A 20,314-nucleotide genomic window follows, 5' to 3' on the forward strand; every position below is an offset into this window, starting at 1 on the left:
GGGTGTGTTGGGGTTAGGGTTGGAGTTAGAATTGGGGGGTTTCCACTGTTTGGGCACATCAGGTGCTCTCCAAACGCAACATGGCGTCTGATCTCAATTGCAGCCAATTCTGCGTTGAAAAAGTCAAATGGTGCTCCTTCCCTTCCAAGCTCTGCCATGCGCCCAAACAGTGTTTTACCCCCACATATGGGGTATCGGCCTACTCAGGAGAAATTGCAGAACAACTTTTGGTGTCCTATTTCTCCTGTTGCCCTTAGGAAAATAAAAAAATGGGGGCAAAAATATCATTTTTGTGGGAAAAAAAATGATTTTTTTATTTTCACGCCCAGGCGTTATAAACTTCTGTAAAGCCCTTGGGGGTTCAAAGTGCTCACCACACATCTAGATAAGTTCCTTAGGGGGTCTAGTTTCCAAAATGATGTCATTTGTGAGGGGTTTCCACTGTGTAGGCACATCAGGGGCTTTCCAAACGCGGCATGGCGTCCGATCCCAATTCCAGCCCAAAAAGTCAAATTGCGCTGCTTCCCTTCGGAGCTCTGCCAGCGCCCAATTTGTGGTTTACCCCCACATATGGGGTGTCAGCGTACTCAGGACAAATTGCACAATAACTTTTAGGGTCTTGTTACCCTTGGGAAAATAAAAATTGGGGGTGAAAAGATCATTTTTGTGAAAAAAATATGCTTTTTTAATTGTACGGCTGTACGTTATAAACTTTTGTGAAGCCCTTGTGGGTTCAAAGTTCTCACCACATATCTAGATAAGTTCCTTGGGGGGTCTAGTTTCCAAAATGGGGTCACTTGTGGGGGGGGGGTTCCACTGTTTAGGTACATCAGGAGCTCTCCAAACGTGACATGGCGTCCGATCTGAATTCCAGCCAATTCAAAGTTGGAAAACTGCAAAATTTTCCCAAATTTCCTTTTTTTTCACAAATAATCGCAAGTTATTTGAATGAAATTTTACCACTATCATGAAGTACAATATGTCACGAGAAAACAGTGTCGGAATCACCGGGATCCATGGAAGCGTTTCAGAGTTATTACCTCATAAAGGGACAGTGGTCAGAATTGTAAAAATTGGCCCGGTCATGAACGTGCAAACCACCCTTGGGGGTTAAGGAGTTAAAGGGATCCCCGGTAAGGAAGTCAGAGCAATTGCCTTCAAATGCTCTGGTACTTATCCCAGGCTCTTTTAAAGGGATCTCCTGTATGGAAGTTAGGGCAGATCCATCAGTGATCTGATTCTGACCCCAGGCTTCTATTAAAGGGATCATTGGTATGGAAGTCAGGGCAAATCCACTCTGATTCTGACCCCAGGCCCATCTTAAAGGGATCCCCGATACGGAAGTGAGGGCAAATCCACTCTGTGCTTTGGTACAGACCCCAGGCCTCTCTTAAAGCGATCTCCGGTATAGAAGTTAGGGTAAATCCCTCAGTGCTCTGATTCTCACCTCAGGCTTCTATTAACCCCTTCGCACCCGAGCCTGTTTTTGCCTTCGTGACCGGGCCAATTTTTTCAATTCTGACCAGTGTCGCTTTAGGAGGTCATAACTCTAGAACGCTTCAACGGATCCTACTGATTCTGACATTGTTTTCTCATGACATATTGTACTTCATGATGGTGGTAAAAAATTTTAGATATGATCTGCACTTATTTGTTAAAAAAATCAAAATTTGGCAAAAATTTAGAAAATTTTGCAATTTTCAAACTTTTAATTTTTATGCCCTTAAATCAGAGAGTGATATCGCACAAAATAGTTAATAAATAACATTTCCCACATGTCTACTTTACATCTGCACAATTTTGGAAACATAATTTTTTTTTTTTTTAGGAAGTTATAAGGGTTAAAAGTTGACCAGCGATTTCTCATTTTTACAACAAAATTTGCAACACCATTTTTTTTAGGGACCACCTCACATTTGAAGTGAGTTTGGGGGGTCAATATGACAGAAAATACCCAAAATTGACACCATTCTAAAAACTGCACCTCTCAATGTACTCAAAACCACATTCAAGAAGTTTATTAACCCTTCAGGTGATTCACATGAATGAATGGAATATGGAAGGAAAAAATAAACATTTAACTTTTTTTCACAAACATTTTACTTCAAAACCATTTTTTTTTTATTTTCACAAGTGTAAAAAGAGAAAATGAACCACTAAATTTTTTGTGCAATTTCTCCCGAATACGCCAATACCCCGTATGTGGGGCTAAACCACTGTTTGAGCACACGGCAGAGCTCAGAACGGAAGGAGTGCCGTTTGACTTTTTCATTGCAGAATTGGCTGGAATTGAGATCGGATGCCATGTCGCATTTGGAGAGCCCCTGATGTACCTAAACAGTGGAAACCCCCCACAAGTGACCCCATTTTGGAAATTAGACCCCCCCAAGGGACTTATCTAGATGTGTGGTGAGCACTTTGAACCCCCAAGTGTTTCACTAAAGTTTATAATGTAGAGCCGTGAAAATAAAAAAAAATCATTTTTTTTCCACAAAAATTATCTTTTAGCCCCCAATTTTTATTTTCACAAGGGTAACAGGAGAAATTGTACCCTAAGAGTTGTTGTCCAATTTGTCCTGAGTATGCTGGTACGCCATATGTTGGAGAAAACTACTGTTTGGGCACACGGTGGGGCTCGGAAGGGAAGTAGTGACGTTCTGAAATGCAGACTTTGATGGAATGGTCTGTGGGTGTCATGTCGCGTTTGCAGAGCCCCTGATGTACCTAAACAGTGGAAACCCCCCACAAGTGACCCCATTTTGGAAACTAGACCCCCCAAGGAACTTATATAGATGTGTGGTGAGCACTTTGAACCCCCAAGTGTTTCAGTAAAGTTTATAATGTAGAGGCGTGAAAATAAAAAAAACATTTTTTTTCCACAAAAATGATCTTTTAGCCCCCAATTTTTATTTTCACAAGGGTAACGGGAGAAATTGGACCCAAAGAGTTGTTGTCCAATTTGTCCTGAGTACGCTGGTACCCCATATGTGGGAGAAAACTACTGTTTGGGCACACGGTGGGGCTCGGAAGGGAAGTAGTGACGTTCTGAAATGCAGACTTTGATGGAATGGTCTGCGGGCGTCATATTGCATTTACAGAGCCCCTGATGTACCTAAACAGTGGAAACCCCCAATTCTAATTCCAACCCTAACCCCAACACACCCCTAACCCTAATCTCAGCCCTAACCATAACCGTAACCACAAACCTAACACCAACACACCCATAACCTTAATCCCAGCCCTAGCCCTAACCCTTGCCCTAGCCCTAGCCCCTGCATTTTTTTTTTTTTTTTTTACTTTTTTTTTTATTTTTGTCACAAGATCGCTGCCCTGCGATCTGACTCATAGTAACGCCACTTCACCTCTGATCATCTGTCAGTGTGAGATCAGAGGAGAAGCAGCGTTACTATGTGACAAGATCGCTGCCTGGCACATAATAACGCGACTTCTCCTCTGATCTCACAATGACAGATGATCAGAGGTGAAGCAGCGTTACTATGTGACAAGATCGCTGCCTGGCACAGCTGTGCCAGGCAGCGATCAGCTGTGCCAGGCAGCGATCTAGTCACACAATAACGCTGCTTCACCTCTGATCAGCTGTCAGTGTTAGATCAGAGGGAGAAGCCGCGTTACAATGAGGGAGATCGCCGGGAAACAAGCAGCTTTCCCAGCGATCGATCGCTCCCATTGGCTGCTGTGACGCTGACGTCATCGGGACCTGAACCAATCAGGTCTCGATGACGTCGGGGGTCCCAGCATGCATTGCGCACCGGGATCCCCGCGTTGTAAGGTATGTGAGGGTCCCGGGGGGCACAAAACCGCCGACAGTAGATAAACGTCGGCGCTGCACAAAGCCCAGCAAGCGCCAACGTTTATCTACTGTGGGCGGTCGTGAAGAGGTTAAAGGGATCCCTAGTATGGAAGTTAGGGCCATTCCACTCAGCACTCTGGTTCTGACCCCAGGCTGATGGGATGATGTGGGATATTAGGGGGAGTAGTCCAGTGGCTCTGGCTGATAGGATGATGTGGGATATTAGGGGTAGTAGTCCGGCGGCTGTGACGGGATGATGTGGGATATTAGTAGGTGGCTATGGCTGACGGGATGATGTGGGATATTAGGGGTAGTAGTCCGGTGGCTTTGATGGGATGATGTGGAATATTAGTAGTCCGGTGGCTCTGACTGACGGGACGATGTGGGATATTAGGGGTAGTAGTTCAGCGGCTGTGACGGGATGATGTGGGATATTAGGAGTAGTTGTCCAGTGGCTATGGCTGATGGGATGATGTGGGATATTAGTAGTCCGGTGGCTCTGACTGACAGGACGATGTGGGATATTAGGTGTAGTAGTTCGGCGGCTGTGACGGGATGATGTGGGATATTAGGGGTAGTAGTCCGGTGGCTATGGCTGATGGGATGATGTGGGATATTAGTAGTCCGGTGGCTCTGACTGACAGGACGATGTGGGATATTAGGTGTAGTAGTTCAGCGGCTGTGACGGGATGATGTGGGATATTAGGAGTAGTTGTCCAGTGGCTATGGCTGATGGGATGATGTGGGATATTAGTAGTCCGGTGGCTCTGACTGACAGGACGATGTGGGATATTAGGTGTAGTAGTTCGGCGGCTGTGACGGGATGATGTGGGATATTAGGGGTAGTAGTCCGGTGGCTATGGCTGATGGGATGATGTGGGATATTAGTAGTCCGGTGGCTCTGACTGACAGGACGATGTGGGATATTAGGTGTAGTAGTTCGGCGGCTGTGACGGGATGATGTGGGATATTAGGGGTAGTAGTCCAGTGGCTATGGCTGACGGGATGATATGGGATGTTATAGTGAATGTGGCTATGCAGCGTGTGCGGGGCGATACACAGTGTGTGTATATATATATATATATATATATATATATATATATATATATATATATATATATTAGCTGAAGAGCCCGGCGCTGCCCGGGCATAGTAACTAACTACGGTTAGTTATATCAAATTATATATATGACTGTAAAGCCCCACCCATTCCGCATAGCCACATTCACTATAATATGCCACATCATCCCATCAGCCAGAGCTACCGGACTACTGCCCATAATATCCCACATCCCGTCAGCCAGAGCCACCGGACGACTACCCATAATATCCCACATCATCCCCTTAGCCAGAGCCACTGGACTACTACTCCTAATATCCCACTTCATCCCATCAGCCTGGAGTCAGAACCAGAGAGCTGAATGGAACGGTCCTAACTTCCATACTGGGGATTCCTTTAAGAGAGGCCTGGCGTCAGAACCAGAACGCTGAGTGGATTTGCCCTGACTTCCATACCAATGATCCCTTTAAGAGGGAAGATGTGCCTACAGGATGGAGGATGAGTGATGGGTATATGGGCATGGGAGGGGGGATTCATTTCTGTCATGTGCTCTGCTCCTTTCAGGGGGCAGTCAATGGCTGGGAGCTTATGTTCCCAGGGATGCTATATTTCTCCCACCATGTCAGTGTCTGCTGAGGTGTTGTCAAGTGGGAAAACTGTTAGTCATAGCAACCAATCACAGCTCAGCTTCTTTTGAACAGCTCTGGTGAAATGAAAGATGCCTCGTGATTGGTTGGTGATATATACACACACACACACACACACACACACACACATTCATCTTTATATATAGAGAAAGATATAGTCATTATAATTTGTTATAACTAACCGTAGTTAGTTACTATGCCCGGGCAGCGCCGGGCACTTCTGCTAGTTTTATATATAAATCAAAATAAATGTTATTATTTTGCTGAAATTCAAGTAAAAGTGAGTGGCGATTACGGAAACAGCGTAAGGCTGGGTTCAAATCGAGTTATGGCCATGCGTTTAACGCGTCCGTTACTTAGCGGCACTAACTATGTAACGGATGCGTTAACGCACCCATTGGCCACCATTAGAGTAACGCATCCTAATGCATGCCAAATTCGGCATGTGATAGCGATGGTGCGTTACTTTGTGACGCACACTCAAACTTTATCTACCACGTTCTAGGGTGCGTTAGGTCTAATGCACAGTGAACGCATGGTAACAAAATGCTACCGTGCGTTAGTGCATACATTAGCGCTAGGGGTTAAAAAAATCTCAAAAATGACATCAGTGTTAGCGCATCCGTTTAACGGATCTGTTAAACGGATGCCCCTAACGCAATGTGAACCTAGCCTTACACAAGCCGCTCACCTGATTTGTATAATTGTGTTCCTCTCTGGTTGGCTTTGGAACATTAAATAGAAGCGGTAATCAGAAAATTACTAATTGTTTAAATCAGTTGTTCGTTAAATGTATTTTTGAGTAAAAAAAAGAATTCTTGCAATTTTCACACTGGCCACATTTTTAGACTTCCTGTAGTTTCAGGAAACGCATGTACGTTGCCACAATGGTCAGGCCCCATCTTTCCTTTGTTTTGAAGTGTCTAGTGAACCTGTGCAAGGGCCATTGTGAAAGGAGGAGAGAGCAGGATCAGCTGTGACTGCCTATTGTGAATGCTGGATACTGTGCTATGAGTTGTGTAGAGATCGCCTCATTGATCTCCTTGCACAGGTGAGTGTGATTACTAAGCCCGGGTGCACATGATCCGGAAGTAGCAGCGCTTTGGATGCAGCTCATGTCCTCTGCGTTCAAAGTGCTGCAAACTGTTGAATGCAGGTTAAATTGCATGTGTTCACTGAACCATGCAGATTCACCGCGTTCAGTACACTCTATGGGTGAAATTTCTCTTGCGGAGACTAGTGTCTCCACAAGAGAAATTGACAGGCTGTGGAATGGAAAGACACAACTCATGTCCATCTCCGCAGTGATCCACGGGCCTCTGTGGGTGGACACATCGTGGACAACGGATTTCTTGAAATCCAACCCACTAAGCTTTAACAGCTGGCTGCTGAGGGTTTGTTGCTGCATAAGTATACAACGTCAAACCTGCAGCGATTACTGCTGTGAACATACCCTTACACTTCTCTAGATTTCACCTTACAGCAGCCAGTGTTGGTGGAAGGACAATAGAGCAGAGAAATTGGAACGTGTTGTGTTTTTTTTTTTTCTCCTGCAGCCACTATTCCATGATTCAGCCAGTATAACATGCTCAAACTGGTACAGTGAAGGAAATAATTATTTGATCCCTTACTGATTTTGTAACTTTGCAGTTTGCACACTGACAAAGACATGAACAGTCTATAATTTGAAGGGTAGGTTAATTTTAACCCCTTTCCGACCTTTGACGCCACGCAGGCGTCATGAAAGTCGGTGCCAATCCGACCCATGACGCCTATGTGGTGTCTGCACCCTCTGCGGGTCACTGAAAGGTCACCTGACCCGCACTCAGAGGACCCTTTATAGTTCACCCCGGTGGGGGGTGGCTTAGCCCCCCTGTGGCTACGATCGCTCTGATTGCAAAAGAGAAGACCGAGAGGAGACTTAATAGCTGTCTACAAATATCTCAAGGGCTGTCACATTGTAGAAGGATCATCTTTATTCTCATTTGCACAAGGAAAGACTAGAAGCAATGGGATGAAACTGAATGGGAGGAGACACAGATTAGATATTAGAAAAAACTTTTTGACAGAGTGATCAATGAGTGGAACAAGCTGCCACGAGAAGTGGTAAGTTCTCCTTCAATGGATGTCTTCAAACAGAGGCTGGACAGACATCTGACTGGGATGATTTAGCGAATCCTGCTTTGAGCAGGGGGTTGGACCAGATGGCCCAGGAGGTCCCTTCCAACTCTATGATTCTATGATTGGCTGTTAAAAGTGAAACAGCCAATCAGAGCAATGTGTAATATTTCACCAGTGAAATTTGGTGAAATATTACAATCCAGCCATGGCTGCAATAGCATCTGCCATGGCTGGAGACTGACATCCGACCCCCCCCCCCCCCCCCACACACACCGACTGGCGAGGGCGATCGGCCACCAAAGGACGGCGGCTATTTGCCGCCGCCGTTAACATCACCTCTCCCCCCCGCACCTTACGATCTCACTCACCACGGTACCTACAAAGTCCCTCTGGCCATCCTGGTGTCCCGCCGTCCCGGATCATGGGTGCCTCCATCTTGGCAGTGCGCCCGCTGGATTTTGCCGGCTGCAGATTCATTTTTTCATTTTGATCACTGTGATAAACTCTCACAGTGATCAAAATAAAAAAAAGTAAATGCACTCCCCATTTATCACCCCCATAGGTAGGCACAAATAATAAAATACAAATTTTTTTTTTTATTTTTCCATTAGGCTTGGAATTAGGGTTCGGGTTGTTAAAATTAGGGTTAGGGGTGGGTTGGGGTTGGAATTAGGGTTAGGGGTCTGTTGGGGTTAGAGTTGTGGTTAGGGTTATGATTAGGGTTGGGATTAGGGTTAAGGGTGTGTTGGAGTTGGAGTTAGAATTGAGGGGTTTCCACTGTTTAGGCACATCACGGGGTCTCCAAACGCGACATGGAGCCACCATTTATTCCAGCCAATTTTGCGTTCAAAAAGTCACAGTGTTCCCTCCATTCCGAGCCCTGACGTGTGCCCAAACAGTGGTTCCCCCCACATATGGGGTATCGGTGTACTCAGGAAAAATTGGACAACTTTTCGGGTCCAATTTCTCCAGTTACCCTTGTGAAAATAAAAAAATTGCGGGCTAAAAAATATTTTTTTGAGGGAAAAAAATGATTTTTTATTTTCATGGTTCTGCGTTATAAACTTCTGTGAAGCACTTGGGGGTTCAAAGTGCTCACCACACATCTAGATAAGTTCCTTTTGGGGGGGTCTAGTTTCCAAAATGGGGTCATTTGTGCGGGGGTTTCTACTGTTTAGGCACATCAGGGGCTCTGCAAACGTAACATGACGCCCGCAGACCGTTCCATCAAGCCGGCATTTCAAAACGTCACTACTTCCCTTCTGAGCCCAACATGTGCCTTAACAGTGGTTCCCCCCCCCCCCACATATGGGGTACCAGTGTACTGAGGACAAACTGAACAACAACTTTTGGGGTCCAATTTCTCCTGTTACCATTGTGAAAATAAAAAATATAGGGCTAAAAATCATTTTTTGAGGGGAAAAAAAAAATATTTTTATTTTCACGGCTCTGCGTTATACACTTCTGTAAAGCACCTGGAGGTTCAAAGTGCTCACTATGCATCTATATAAGTTCCTTAGGGGGTCTAGTTTCCAAAATGGGGTCATTGTGTGGGAGCTCCAAAGTTTAGGCACACGGGCTGTCCAAACACGACATGGTGTCCGCTAATGATTGGAGCTAATTTTCCATTCAAAAAGTCAAATGGCGCTCCTTCCCTTCTGAGCCCTGCCGTGCGACCAAACAGTGGTTTCCCCCCACATATGTGGTTCCAGCGTACTCAGGAAAAACTGGAGAACAACTTTTGGGGTCCAATTTATCCTGTTACCCCTGGGGAAATGAAAAATAGCGGGCTAAAAAATCATTTTGAAGGAAAAAAATGATTTTTTATTTTCATGGCTCTGCATTTATAAACTTCTGTGAAGCACCTGGAGGTTCAAAGTGCTCACTACACATCTAGATAAGCTCCTTGGTGGGGTCTAGTTTCCAAAATGGGGTCACTTGTGGGGGTTTCTACTGTTTAGGCACATCAGGGGCTCTACAAACGCTACATGACTCCCGCAGAACATTCTATCAGTCTGCATTCCAAAATGGCGCTCCTTCCCTTCTGAGCTCTGCCGTGTGCCCAAACAGTGGTTCCCCCCCACATATGGGGTATCGGCGTACTCAGGACAAATTGCACAACAACTTTTGTGGTCCAATTTCTCCTATTAGCCTTGTGAAAATAAAAAATAGCGGGCTAAGATATCATTTTTGAGGGAGAAAAATGATTTTTTATTTTCACTGCTCTGCGTTATAAACTTTTGTGAAGCACTTGGGGGTTCAAAGTGCTCACCACACATCTAGATAAGTTCCTTGGGGGGGTCTAGTTTCCAAAATGGGGTCACTTGTGGGGGAGCTCCAATGTTTAGGCACACAGGGGCTCTCCAAACGCGACATGGTGTCCTCTAACGATTGAAGCTAATTTTCCATTCAAAAAGGCAAATGGTGCTCCTTCCCTTCCGGGCCCTGCCGTGCACACAAACAGTGGTTTATGACCACATATGAGCTATCGGTGTACTCAGGAGAAATTGCCCAACAAATTTTAGGATCCATTTTATCCTGTTACCCATGTGAAAATGAAAAAATTGATGCTAAAAGAAAATTTTTGTTGGGAAAAAGTCAATTTTTTTTTTCCTTCCGCGTTCCTTTAGTTCCTGTGAAGCACCTGAAGGGTTAGTCTTTTTGAATGTAGTTTTGAGTAGCTTGAGGGGTGCAGTTTTTAGAATGGTGTCACTTTTGGGTATTTTCTGCCATATAGACCCCTCAAAGTGACTTCAAATGTGAGGTGGTCCCTAAATTTGGTTGTAAAAATGAGAAATCGCTGGTCAACATTTAACCCTTATAACTTCCTAACAAAAAAAAAAAAATTGTTTCCAAAATTGTGCTGTTGTAAAGAAGACACGTGGGAAATGTTATTTATTAACTATTTTGTGTCACATAGCTCTCTGGTTTAACAGAATAAAAATTCAAAATTTGAAAATTGCGAAATTTTCATCAAATTTCCGTTTTTTTTCACAAATAAATGCAAAAATTATAGACCTAAATTTACCACTAACATGAAGCCCAATCTGTCACGAAAAAACATTCTCAGAATCGCTAGGATGCGTTGAAACATTCCTGTGTTATTACCTCATAAAGGGACACTGGCCAGAATTGCAAAAAATGGGCAGGTCATTAAGGTCAAAATAGGCTGGGTCATGAAGGGGTTAACATGAGAAATAGAATATCAAAAATAAAATCCAGAAAATCACATTGTATAAATTATATAAATGTACGGTATTTGCATTTTGCAGTGAGAAGTATTTGATCCCCTACCAACCATTAAGAGTTCTGTCTCCTACAGACCAGTTAGATGCTCCTAATTAACTTGTTACCTGCATTAGACAGCTGTCTTACAGACCTTTTATAAAAGACTCCTGTCCACAGATTCAATTAATCAGTCAGATTCAACCTCTACAACATGGGCAAGACCAAAGAGCTTTATAAGGATGTCAGGAACAAGATCATAGACCTACACAAACCTGGAATGGACTACAAAACCACAAGTAAGACGCTGGGTGAGAAGGAGACAACTGTTGGTGGAATAGTAAGAAAATGGAAGAAATACAAAATGAGACTCAATCGACATCGATGTGGGGCACCATTCAAAATCTCACCTCATGGGGTATCTTGATCATGAGGAAGGTGAGAGATCAGCCTCGGTATGTTTCCACGGTCAGTATCTGGCAGTGCTTTGGACGCAGCACATGTCCGCTCCGTCCAAAGCACTGCCAGCTTTTGAACGCAGGTGATTCTGCATTTGTTAATTGAATCATGCGGAATCACCGCGTCCTAAACATTATATGGGTGACTTTATCTTGCGGAGATGGAACGTGTCCTCAAGATAAATAAACATGTTGCTGTCTGGAAAGATGCGCTGAACGTCCGTTTACGCAGGGATGCCGGAGGCGTCCCTGCACGCTTAGTGGAGATGGGATTTCATGAAATATGTTGTAACATTTGGCCGCTGTGGGTAGGATGCTGCGGCGGCACATTACGCCGTAAAGGTTTACAACCCTGCAGTGCCTGCAAGGTCCTCCTGCTCAAGAAGGCACATGTGCAGACCCATCTGAAGTTTGCCAATGAACACCTGGATGATTCTGTGAGTGATTGGGAGAAATTGCTGTGGTCAGATGAGACAAAAATTGAGCTCTTTGGCATTAACTCAACTCACTGTGTTTGGAAGAGAAATTCTGCCTATGACCCAAAGAACACCGTCCTCACTGTCAAGCATAGAGGTGGAAACATGTTTTGGGGGTGTTTCTCTGCTAAGGACATAAGACTATTTCACCACATCAATGGGAGGATGGATGGCGTCCATGTACCATAAAATCCTGAGTGACAACCTCCTTCCCTCCGCCAGAACATTAAAAATGGGTCGTGGCTGGATCTTCCAGCAAGACAATGACCCAAAACATACAGCCAAGGCTGGTTTCACATTAGCAATTTTGTGTGCGACGCATCGTGCGCATGCGTTATGCGTACCTATGTTTAACCTGGCGTATGCGTGGTCTTGCGTTTGTCTACGTTTTCGTGTACATGCGTTTTTCCAGGTGTGCGTCTAGACGCGCCGGACGCAACATGTTGCATTTTTGGGTTCGTCCAAAGTCGTCAAAAAACGCATGCGTACGCTTGCGCCCAGAATGCGTCAAAACAACGCATTACAGTCTATGGGAACGCAGGCGTGCGCTTGCGTTTTAAGAGTAAACATGTCTAGACCCTAGTTTAAACCACCCCCTTCCCATGACACGCCCACTGGTGTCACATTGGTGGAGTCTGTTTCAAGGATTTTCCTCCTGTGAAATGTGATACCTAGAAAACACATGCGCATAAAAAACGCAAACGCATGCAAAAACGCATGTGTGTTTTTGCGTGCGTTTTTACTTGCGCACAATGTGCTGCGCACAAAGACACAAATGTGAAACTAGCCCAAGGCAACAAAGGAGTGGCTTAAAAAGAAGCACATTAAGGCCATGGAGTGGCCTAGCCAGTCTCCAGACCTTAATCCCATAGAAAACTTATGGAGGGAGCTGAAGCTCTGAGTTGCCAAGCGACAGCCTCAATATCTTCATGATTTAGAGATGATCTGCAAAGCGGAGTGGACCAAAATTCCTCCTGACATGTGCGCAAACCTCATCATCAGCTACAAAAAACGTCTAACTGCTGTGCTCGCCAACAAGGGTTTTTCCACCAAGTATTAAGTCTTGTATTCCAGAGGGATCAAATACTTATTTCTCACTGCTATATGTAAATACATTTATATAATTTATACAGTGTAATTTTCTGGATTTTATTTTTGATATTCTGTCTCTAAATGTTAAAAATAACCTCCCTTAAAATTATAGACTGTTCATGCCTTTGTCAGTGGGCAAACTTATACAATCGGCAAGGGATAAAATTATTTCCTTCACTGTATAAGGTCCTCTTTTTAAAGAAGAACTAACAAAGTTTTTACCCTCTTAATGTATTGCAATCATATTATTACATAGCACTGTGTACTTACAATTGCTCATTTTACCTTTCTATCAATCTAATTCTTCTCTTTTCCATTAAGTCTATGATCACAGTGATTAAAAACTGACAAGCTGAATCCTACTGAACTCTTTTGTAGAAAAATGAAATAAATTTTACTGTTCGCAAAGTCCCTTGCAGGTGCGAGGGAGCAGATGGGTAAGGATTTGACAAATGAATGTTTTTTGCAAGATAGAGACTTACGGTTTCTATATTGAGCAGAGAATAGAGAAGAACTAACTGGGTAGAAAGGCAAAATGGGCAATTGTAAGTACACCGTGGTATATAATATGATTGCAGTATAAGAGGATAAAAGCTAATGGGAGGCGGAGAGCTTCTTTAAAGGGAACCTGTCAGCTGATCAGTTATTTCAAATAGTAATCATTAGGTTATTCCAGAACCAATGACTTGTGAGCTAAACCTAATATATTTATAATTTTTTTTTTTTCTTTTAATAGTCATTAAAAATGAAAATCCAAAACCCATGACAGTGAAATTTATATAAAACGCCTAAATATTACAGAAACACACAATAAAATCTGTAGGAAGACAAGAAAACCTTGTGTTGCCTTGGAAAAAAAAAGTGTCTACTTCTCAAAGACCATGTTTACCAATATATCGTATATTGTATATGATGCCATACATAACTTTGCAATTGGTTCATATGATCTCGGTAACGGCACTATATAGATATCTATTCCTAGTTTCCAAGGGCAGGGTATATCTATATATTTGGTAGTCCCAAGTTACAAATAGACTTTTCTCAATGAGAGAGAGATGATATATACCACTATTCACAGCAGAAGTTCACTCCAAAATACAATGCGGTGCTCACACGTCTCAAAGGTTGACCCTAGAAAACCCTGTTCAATCCCTAAAACGATAAACCTGAATAATATGCACTGGGAAGAATGTTGATATATCAGTTGCTCAAAGTGAACCATCCGTATACAGTCATGGCCAAAAGTTTTGAGAATGACACAAATATTAATTTTTACAAAGTCTACTGCTTCATTTTTTCTAATGGCAATTTGCATATACTCCAGAATGTTATAAAGAGTGATCAGCTTAACAGCAATTACTTGCAAAGTCAGTATTTGCCTAGAAAATGAACTTTATCCCCCAAAACACATTTCAACATCATTGCAGCCCTGCCTTAAAAGGACCAGCTAACATCGTTTCAGTGATTGCTCCATTAACACAGGTGTGGGTGTTGATGAGGACACAGGGCTGGAGATCAATCTGTCATGATTAAGTAAGAATGACACCACTGGACACTTTAAAAGGAGGCTGGTGCTTGGCATCATTGTTTCTCTTCTGTTAACCATGGTTATCTCTAAAGAAACATGTGCAGTCATCATTGCACTGCACAAAAATGGCCTAACAGGGAAGAGTATCGCAGCTAGAAAGATTGCACCTCAGTCAACAATCTATCGCATCATCAAGAACTTCAAGGAGAGAGGTTCCCTTGTTGCCAAAAAGGCTCCAGGGCGCCCAAGAAAGACCAGCAAGCGCCAGGACGTCTCTTAAAAGTGTTTCAGCTGCGGGATCGGGCTACCAGCAGTGCAGAGCTTGCTCAGGAATGGCAGCAGGCAGGTGTGAGTGCATCTGCACACACTGTGAGGCGGAGACTCTTGGAGCAAGGCCTGGTCTCAAGGAGGGCAGCAAAGAAGCCACTTCTCTCCAGGAAAAACATCATTGACAGACTGATATTCTGCAAGAGGTACAGGGAGTGGACTGCTGAGGACTGGGGTAAAGTCATTTTCTCTGATGAATCCCCTTTTTGATTGTTTGGGATTGGGACATCTGGAAAACGGCTTATTCGGAGAAGACCAGGTGAGCGCTACCACCAGTCTTGTCTCATGCCAACTGTCAAGCATCCTGAAACCATTCATGTGTGGGGTTGCTTCTCAGCCAAGGGAATGGGCTCTCTCTCAGTCTTGCCTAAAAAAACAGCCATGAATAAAGAATGGTACCAGAATGTCCGACAAGAGAAACTTCTCCCAACCGTCCAAGAGCAGTTTGGCGATCAACAATGCCTTTTTCAACATGATGGAGCACCTTGCCATAAAGCAAAGGTGATAACTAAATGGCTCAGGGAACAAAACATAGAGATTTTGGGACCATGGCCTGGAAACTCCCCAGATCTTAATCCCATTGAGAACTTGTGGTCAATCATCAAGAGACGGGTGGACAAACAAAAACCTTCAAATTCAGACAAAATAAAAGCATTGATTTTGTAAGAATGGACTGCTATCAGTCAGGATTTGATCCAGAAGTTGATTGATAGCATGCCAGGGAGAATTGCTGAGGTCCTGAAGAAGGGTCAACACTGCAAATATTGACTTGCTGCATTAACTCATTCTAACTGTCAATATAACCTTTTGTTACTCATAATATGATTGCAATTATATTTCTGTATGTGATAAAAACATCTGACAAACACACATAAAGACCAGAGGCCAGCAGATCACGTGAAAATATAATATTTGTGTCATTCTCAAAACTTTTGCCCATGACTGTAGTGCATGTAATCTGCAGTGTAGCTAAAGTGGTTCACTTACACCATAATAGAGAGAAATTATGACAAATGGTGGGTACAAAAAGGTGTGCAAGTCCTGGAGCTTCAGTTACTTGTGTTCTATCCCATCATATTTCACTCTCCTTTCCTCCAAGGAGATCATCAGTGGGCTCAATGAGGGCTAGAAACCTGTCTGCTTATTCGGACACCGGCTGCTTTATGTGAGTCCTGTATGTTTTACTTTGAAAAGCTTCAGCCTTTTCAGAGAAAACCTACTTTGAAAAGCCAGGTGGTGACGAGGTGTCCCGGATGTCCATTTAAAGGCCTTTCTCCCACCGGCTCCACTACACTAATGGGTATATCCCTATATGTGTCTATAGTGAGAGACCCTGTCAGTCATAGGGAGCGAAGCCATCAGGGAAACTGCTTTGACTTAGTCATCCGAGAAGCTTCGTCTTTGGCTTTTCTAACTGTGATTTCTCCGAAACGTCTGCACAGTTTCATAGTAAAGCATACTGCTAGAATACCACAGCCAGAATTTGTCTCCTGCTGCCCGTGGCTTCCCTTCTAATGTTTTGTGCAGCTGTTTTATTGGTGAAAAGCTATTTCTAAGTCCTGGGGAATACAGGCATAAATGGAATCTGTGAACAGAGCCCAAATAACATTACTCTTACTGCATTGCCTGGTGCCTGGCTTCAGGTGGCTGATGCTGCTGTGCTCTCCATAGTAGTTTTTGTTTTTCCTGTGTTTTCTGTTGGTAAGTTAGGTTTAGTCCTGTGCTTTTGGGTGTTTAGCTATAAATTAACAGACGTTTTCTTTTTGCAGCTGTCCCTTTTCCTCCAACACACCGATTAACATCCGAAGAAGTATTTGATATCGATGGAAAACCTAGAGTGGACGTTTTGAAGAACCACTTAATAAAAGAAGGTCGGGTAGATGAAGAAATTGCACTTCGGATCATCAATGAGGGTGCTGCAATTTTACGGAGAGAAAAGACAATGATAGAAGTTGAAGCACCTATAACAGGTGAATATTTTACTTCTGCATGAACCGACAGTCAGGGATTTCCATGTGGTGGTGGTGGTGGTGTTGATGTTGTTGTGTTTTTCTTTTTTGCCTGTTTGTCGGTTCACCTTCTAATGTTGTTTCCTGCCTTTTCTCCAGTTTGCGGTGATATTCATGGGCAGTTTTTTGACTTGATGAAGTTATTTGAAGTAGGAGGTTCGCCAGCGAATACAAGATACCTCTTCTTGGGCGACTACGTAGACAGAGGGTATTTTAGTATAGAGGTAAATCCATTTGTATCTCAATATGATTTTATAAAATTCAATATTGGCAAGCATTTGTTATTATGATAAATTGTACTTTCCATATCAGCTTAAAGTGATAAGTTTTCAAGTCATGTTGATTACTGTAGTTGTGTAGTATAGGAGATTAGTCGTGATGACTATGTAGCAGTAAAGCAGTAAGCATTGCACATTCTGCCAAGCATTCTTTTATTTGAATGCAGCTTTGCATATACAGTCATATGTAAAAGTTTGGGCACCCCTATTAATGTTAACCTTTTTTCTTTATAACAATTTTGACAGATGCACAGTGACACCATCTGCAGGTCTTTGGAGGTGGTCTGTGGATTGTCCTTGACTGTTCTCACCATTCTTCTTCTCTGCCTTTCTGATATTTTTCTTGGCCTGCCACTTCTGGGCTTAACAAGAACTGTACCTGTGTTCTTCCATTTCCTTACTATGTTCCTCACAGTGGAAACTGACTGATTAAATCTCTGAGAAAACTTTTTGTATCCTTCCCCTGAAAGCTATGTTGAATAATCTTTGTTTTCAGATCATTTGAGAGTTGTTTTGAGGAGCCCATGATGCCACTCTTCATAGGAGAATCAAATAGGAGAACTACTTGCAAGTGGCCACTTTAAATACCTTTTCTCGTGATTTGATACACCTGGCTATGAAGTTCAAAGCTCAATGAGGTTACAAAACCAATTTAGTGCTTCAGGAAGTCAGTAAAAAGTAGTTAGGAGTGTTCAAATCAAGTAAATGATAAGGGTGCCCATACTTTTGCACCGGTCAAATTTTGTTTAAATTCAGATTGCACATTTTCTGTTAGTACAATAAACCTCATTTGAATCCAGAAATATAACTGAGTCCATCAGTATTAGATATATGAAACTGAAATAGCTGTTGCAAAAACCAAAATTGTTATAAAGAAAAGAGGTTAACATTAATAGGGGTGCCCAAACTTTTACATATGACTGTATAGTGGATGTACTATTCGTGTCTCCCCTTTGTATATAATGGAAAGCTTTCTTTTGTAGCTTTACAGTGGGCTTAGACCAAGGCTACACATGAATACTGCCATTACATGGGCAACCTGCTTTTCAATTGTCGGCTCTGCAGACTGGAAAGAGTGAATGATACTTCGGGGCTTGAAGCGCTCTATGGTGCAATGATAGATTTAGATTCGGGGTCATTACAGGACACGTGTTCAGGGGTTTTATGTAAATAATGCTTAAAAGATATGTTCCTTATATTACAACTTTCTATAAAATGATCTACTCTACATCAGTGTTACACCTTTTTTTCAACTTTGTCCTAATTATTTAATTCATTTAGATACCAGCGAACAAATACTACTGCCATATATCAAATACCATTGTATCTCCACCGAAGCATCAAACAAAATCTATAGTTCATTACCACTGGTCACAGCTTTATCCCCCTTCCCACGCTGCCCCCTACGGGCAGCTGCTGATCGTGGCAGGGAAAGTCTAATAAGTTTTCAAAGTTTACCGCCTGCCCATTTGTAATTTCTCAACTATGCCCTTGATGTAGGTAATGTGCACTCTTGGTCATGATGTAAGTGTAGGTGTTTCACCTTCTTCTAGCTCCAAAAACTGCACTGACAAAGTGCAGCTGGTTTTATCTGTACAGTTCCTGCATTGAGTCAGTGCCGACCATCAACAGAGATCCGTGACTCACACTTTGAAAGAAGCCTCTCGCCATAAAAAGCTGAGCAACCTTGTAAATGCTGTATTTTTCTGACTATAGAACACACCTGGGTTTATACAAGAGAAAATGGGAAACAAAGTCCTGCTTGGGTCGGATTCACACATCCGTGCTTCACAGTTCGAGTACGGACTGCGTTGAATAGAAGGGCTGTGGGTTAACCTATCTCGAGCTTAACTATATACGTGTATATTTGAGGGCGTTGAGTTGGGGTTAGAAGACCCACGGCCAGTCCATACTCGAATTGTGACACAAAGGTGAGACACCAGTTTAATTAACTTACTGGTGGTTTAACCCCTTTCCGACCTCAGGCGTAATAGTACGCCGACTTCGGACACCCTCCGTTTTATGTGGGTTCCAACGGTGAGCCCACATCTTTCCCAGGACGAGTCAGCTCTTTTGAACAGCTGACATGTGCCCAGAATAGCCGTGGGTGGAATTGAGATCTACCTGCGGCTATTAACCTGTTAAATGCCACTGTCAGACGCTGACCGCGTCATTTAACTCGCACTTCCGACCATCGTGCCAGAAATCCGACCACGTGATCGCGGGTCACCGTTTCGTAGGCATGACAACCAGAGGTCTGTAAAAAAAAAAAAAAAAAAAGGTAAAGTAAAAAACAAAATTATATCTTTTTAAAATATATAAAAATGTTTTAAAAAGTTCAAATCGCCCCATTGAAAAAAAAATAAAAAATCATACACATATTTGGTATCGCTGCGTTCAGTATCGCCCGACCTAGCAATAAAAAAAATTAACCTGATCTCTAAATGGCGCGGCGAGAAAATCAAAACGCCAGAATTACGTTTTATTGGTCACTGTGACATTGCATTAAAATGCAATAACGGGCTATCAAAAGAACGTATCTGCACCAAAATGGAATAAAAATGTCAGCTCGGCGCTCAAAAAATAAGCCCCCACCAAACCCGAGATCACGAAAAATGGAAACGCTACGGATATTGGAAAATGGAATTGGATTTTTTTTTTCACCACTTAGATAAAAAAGAACCTAGACATGTTTGGTGTATATGAACTCGTAATGACCTGGAGAAACATAATGGCAGGCCAGTTTTAACATTTAGTGAACCTAGCAAAAAAAAAACTAGTGTGGGATTGCACTTTTTCTGCAATTTCACCACACTTGGAATTTTTTTCTTGTTTTCCAGTACATGACATGCTAAAACCAATGATGTCTTTCAAAAGTACAACTCGGCCCACAAAAAACAAGCCCTCACATGGCCATATTGACAGAAAAATAAAAGTGTTATGGCTCTGAGAAGAGGAGCAAAAAATGGAAACCCAAAACTGAAAAAAGCCCTGGTCATGAAGGGGTTAATGAGGTTGCGGGTGGTGGTTAATGTCTTTCATTCACTAAGAAATTACACGCATGGATATGTATTTGTTTGTTTTCTAACTACCTAACTGAGCTCTCATAATGCAGACAGACATTTTATTTTTCTTTTAGACCAGTTCTGGTTTAAAATGCTAAGAACCAGGCAGTGCAGATGTTAAACTGAATTTTTCAAGTGAATCCTGCTGAATTTGATGAAATCTCAGTGTTACAGTTTCTGGTTCCCAGGCTACTATACTGTCACGATGACAACCTGT

The 20,314-nt window shown here is 42.8% G+C and overlaps 1 protein-coding gene across 8 annotated transcripts in view; it reads left to right on the plus strand.

The window, feature by feature from the left end:
- LOC141098241 (serine/threonine-protein phosphatase 2B catalytic subunit beta isoform) overlaps positions 1-20,314 on the plus strand; it is a 119,491-nt gene that overhangs the window by 21,121 nt on the left and 78,056 nt on the right. For all 8 annotated transcript variants that reach the window (XM_073585859.1, XM_073585864.1, XM_073585860.1 and 5 more), the window contains exons 2-3: positions 16,515-16,715; positions 16,854-16,978. In XM_073585859.1, the coding sequence (XP_073441960.1) occupies positions 16,515-16,715; positions 16,854-16,978 (326 nt within the window). The remainder of the gene's footprint in view (positions 1-16,514; positions 16,716-16,853; positions 16,979-20,314) is intronic.

The sequence above is a fragment of the Dendrobates tinctorius genome, unplaced genomic scaffold, assembly GCF_039654945.1.
Source record: "Dendrobates tinctorius isolate UK_male_01 unplaced genomic scaffold, ASM3965494v1 ptg000089l, whole genome shotgun sequence".
NCBI lineage: Eukaryota > Metazoa > Chordata > Amphibia > Anura > Dendrobatidae > Dendrobates > Dendrobates tinctorius.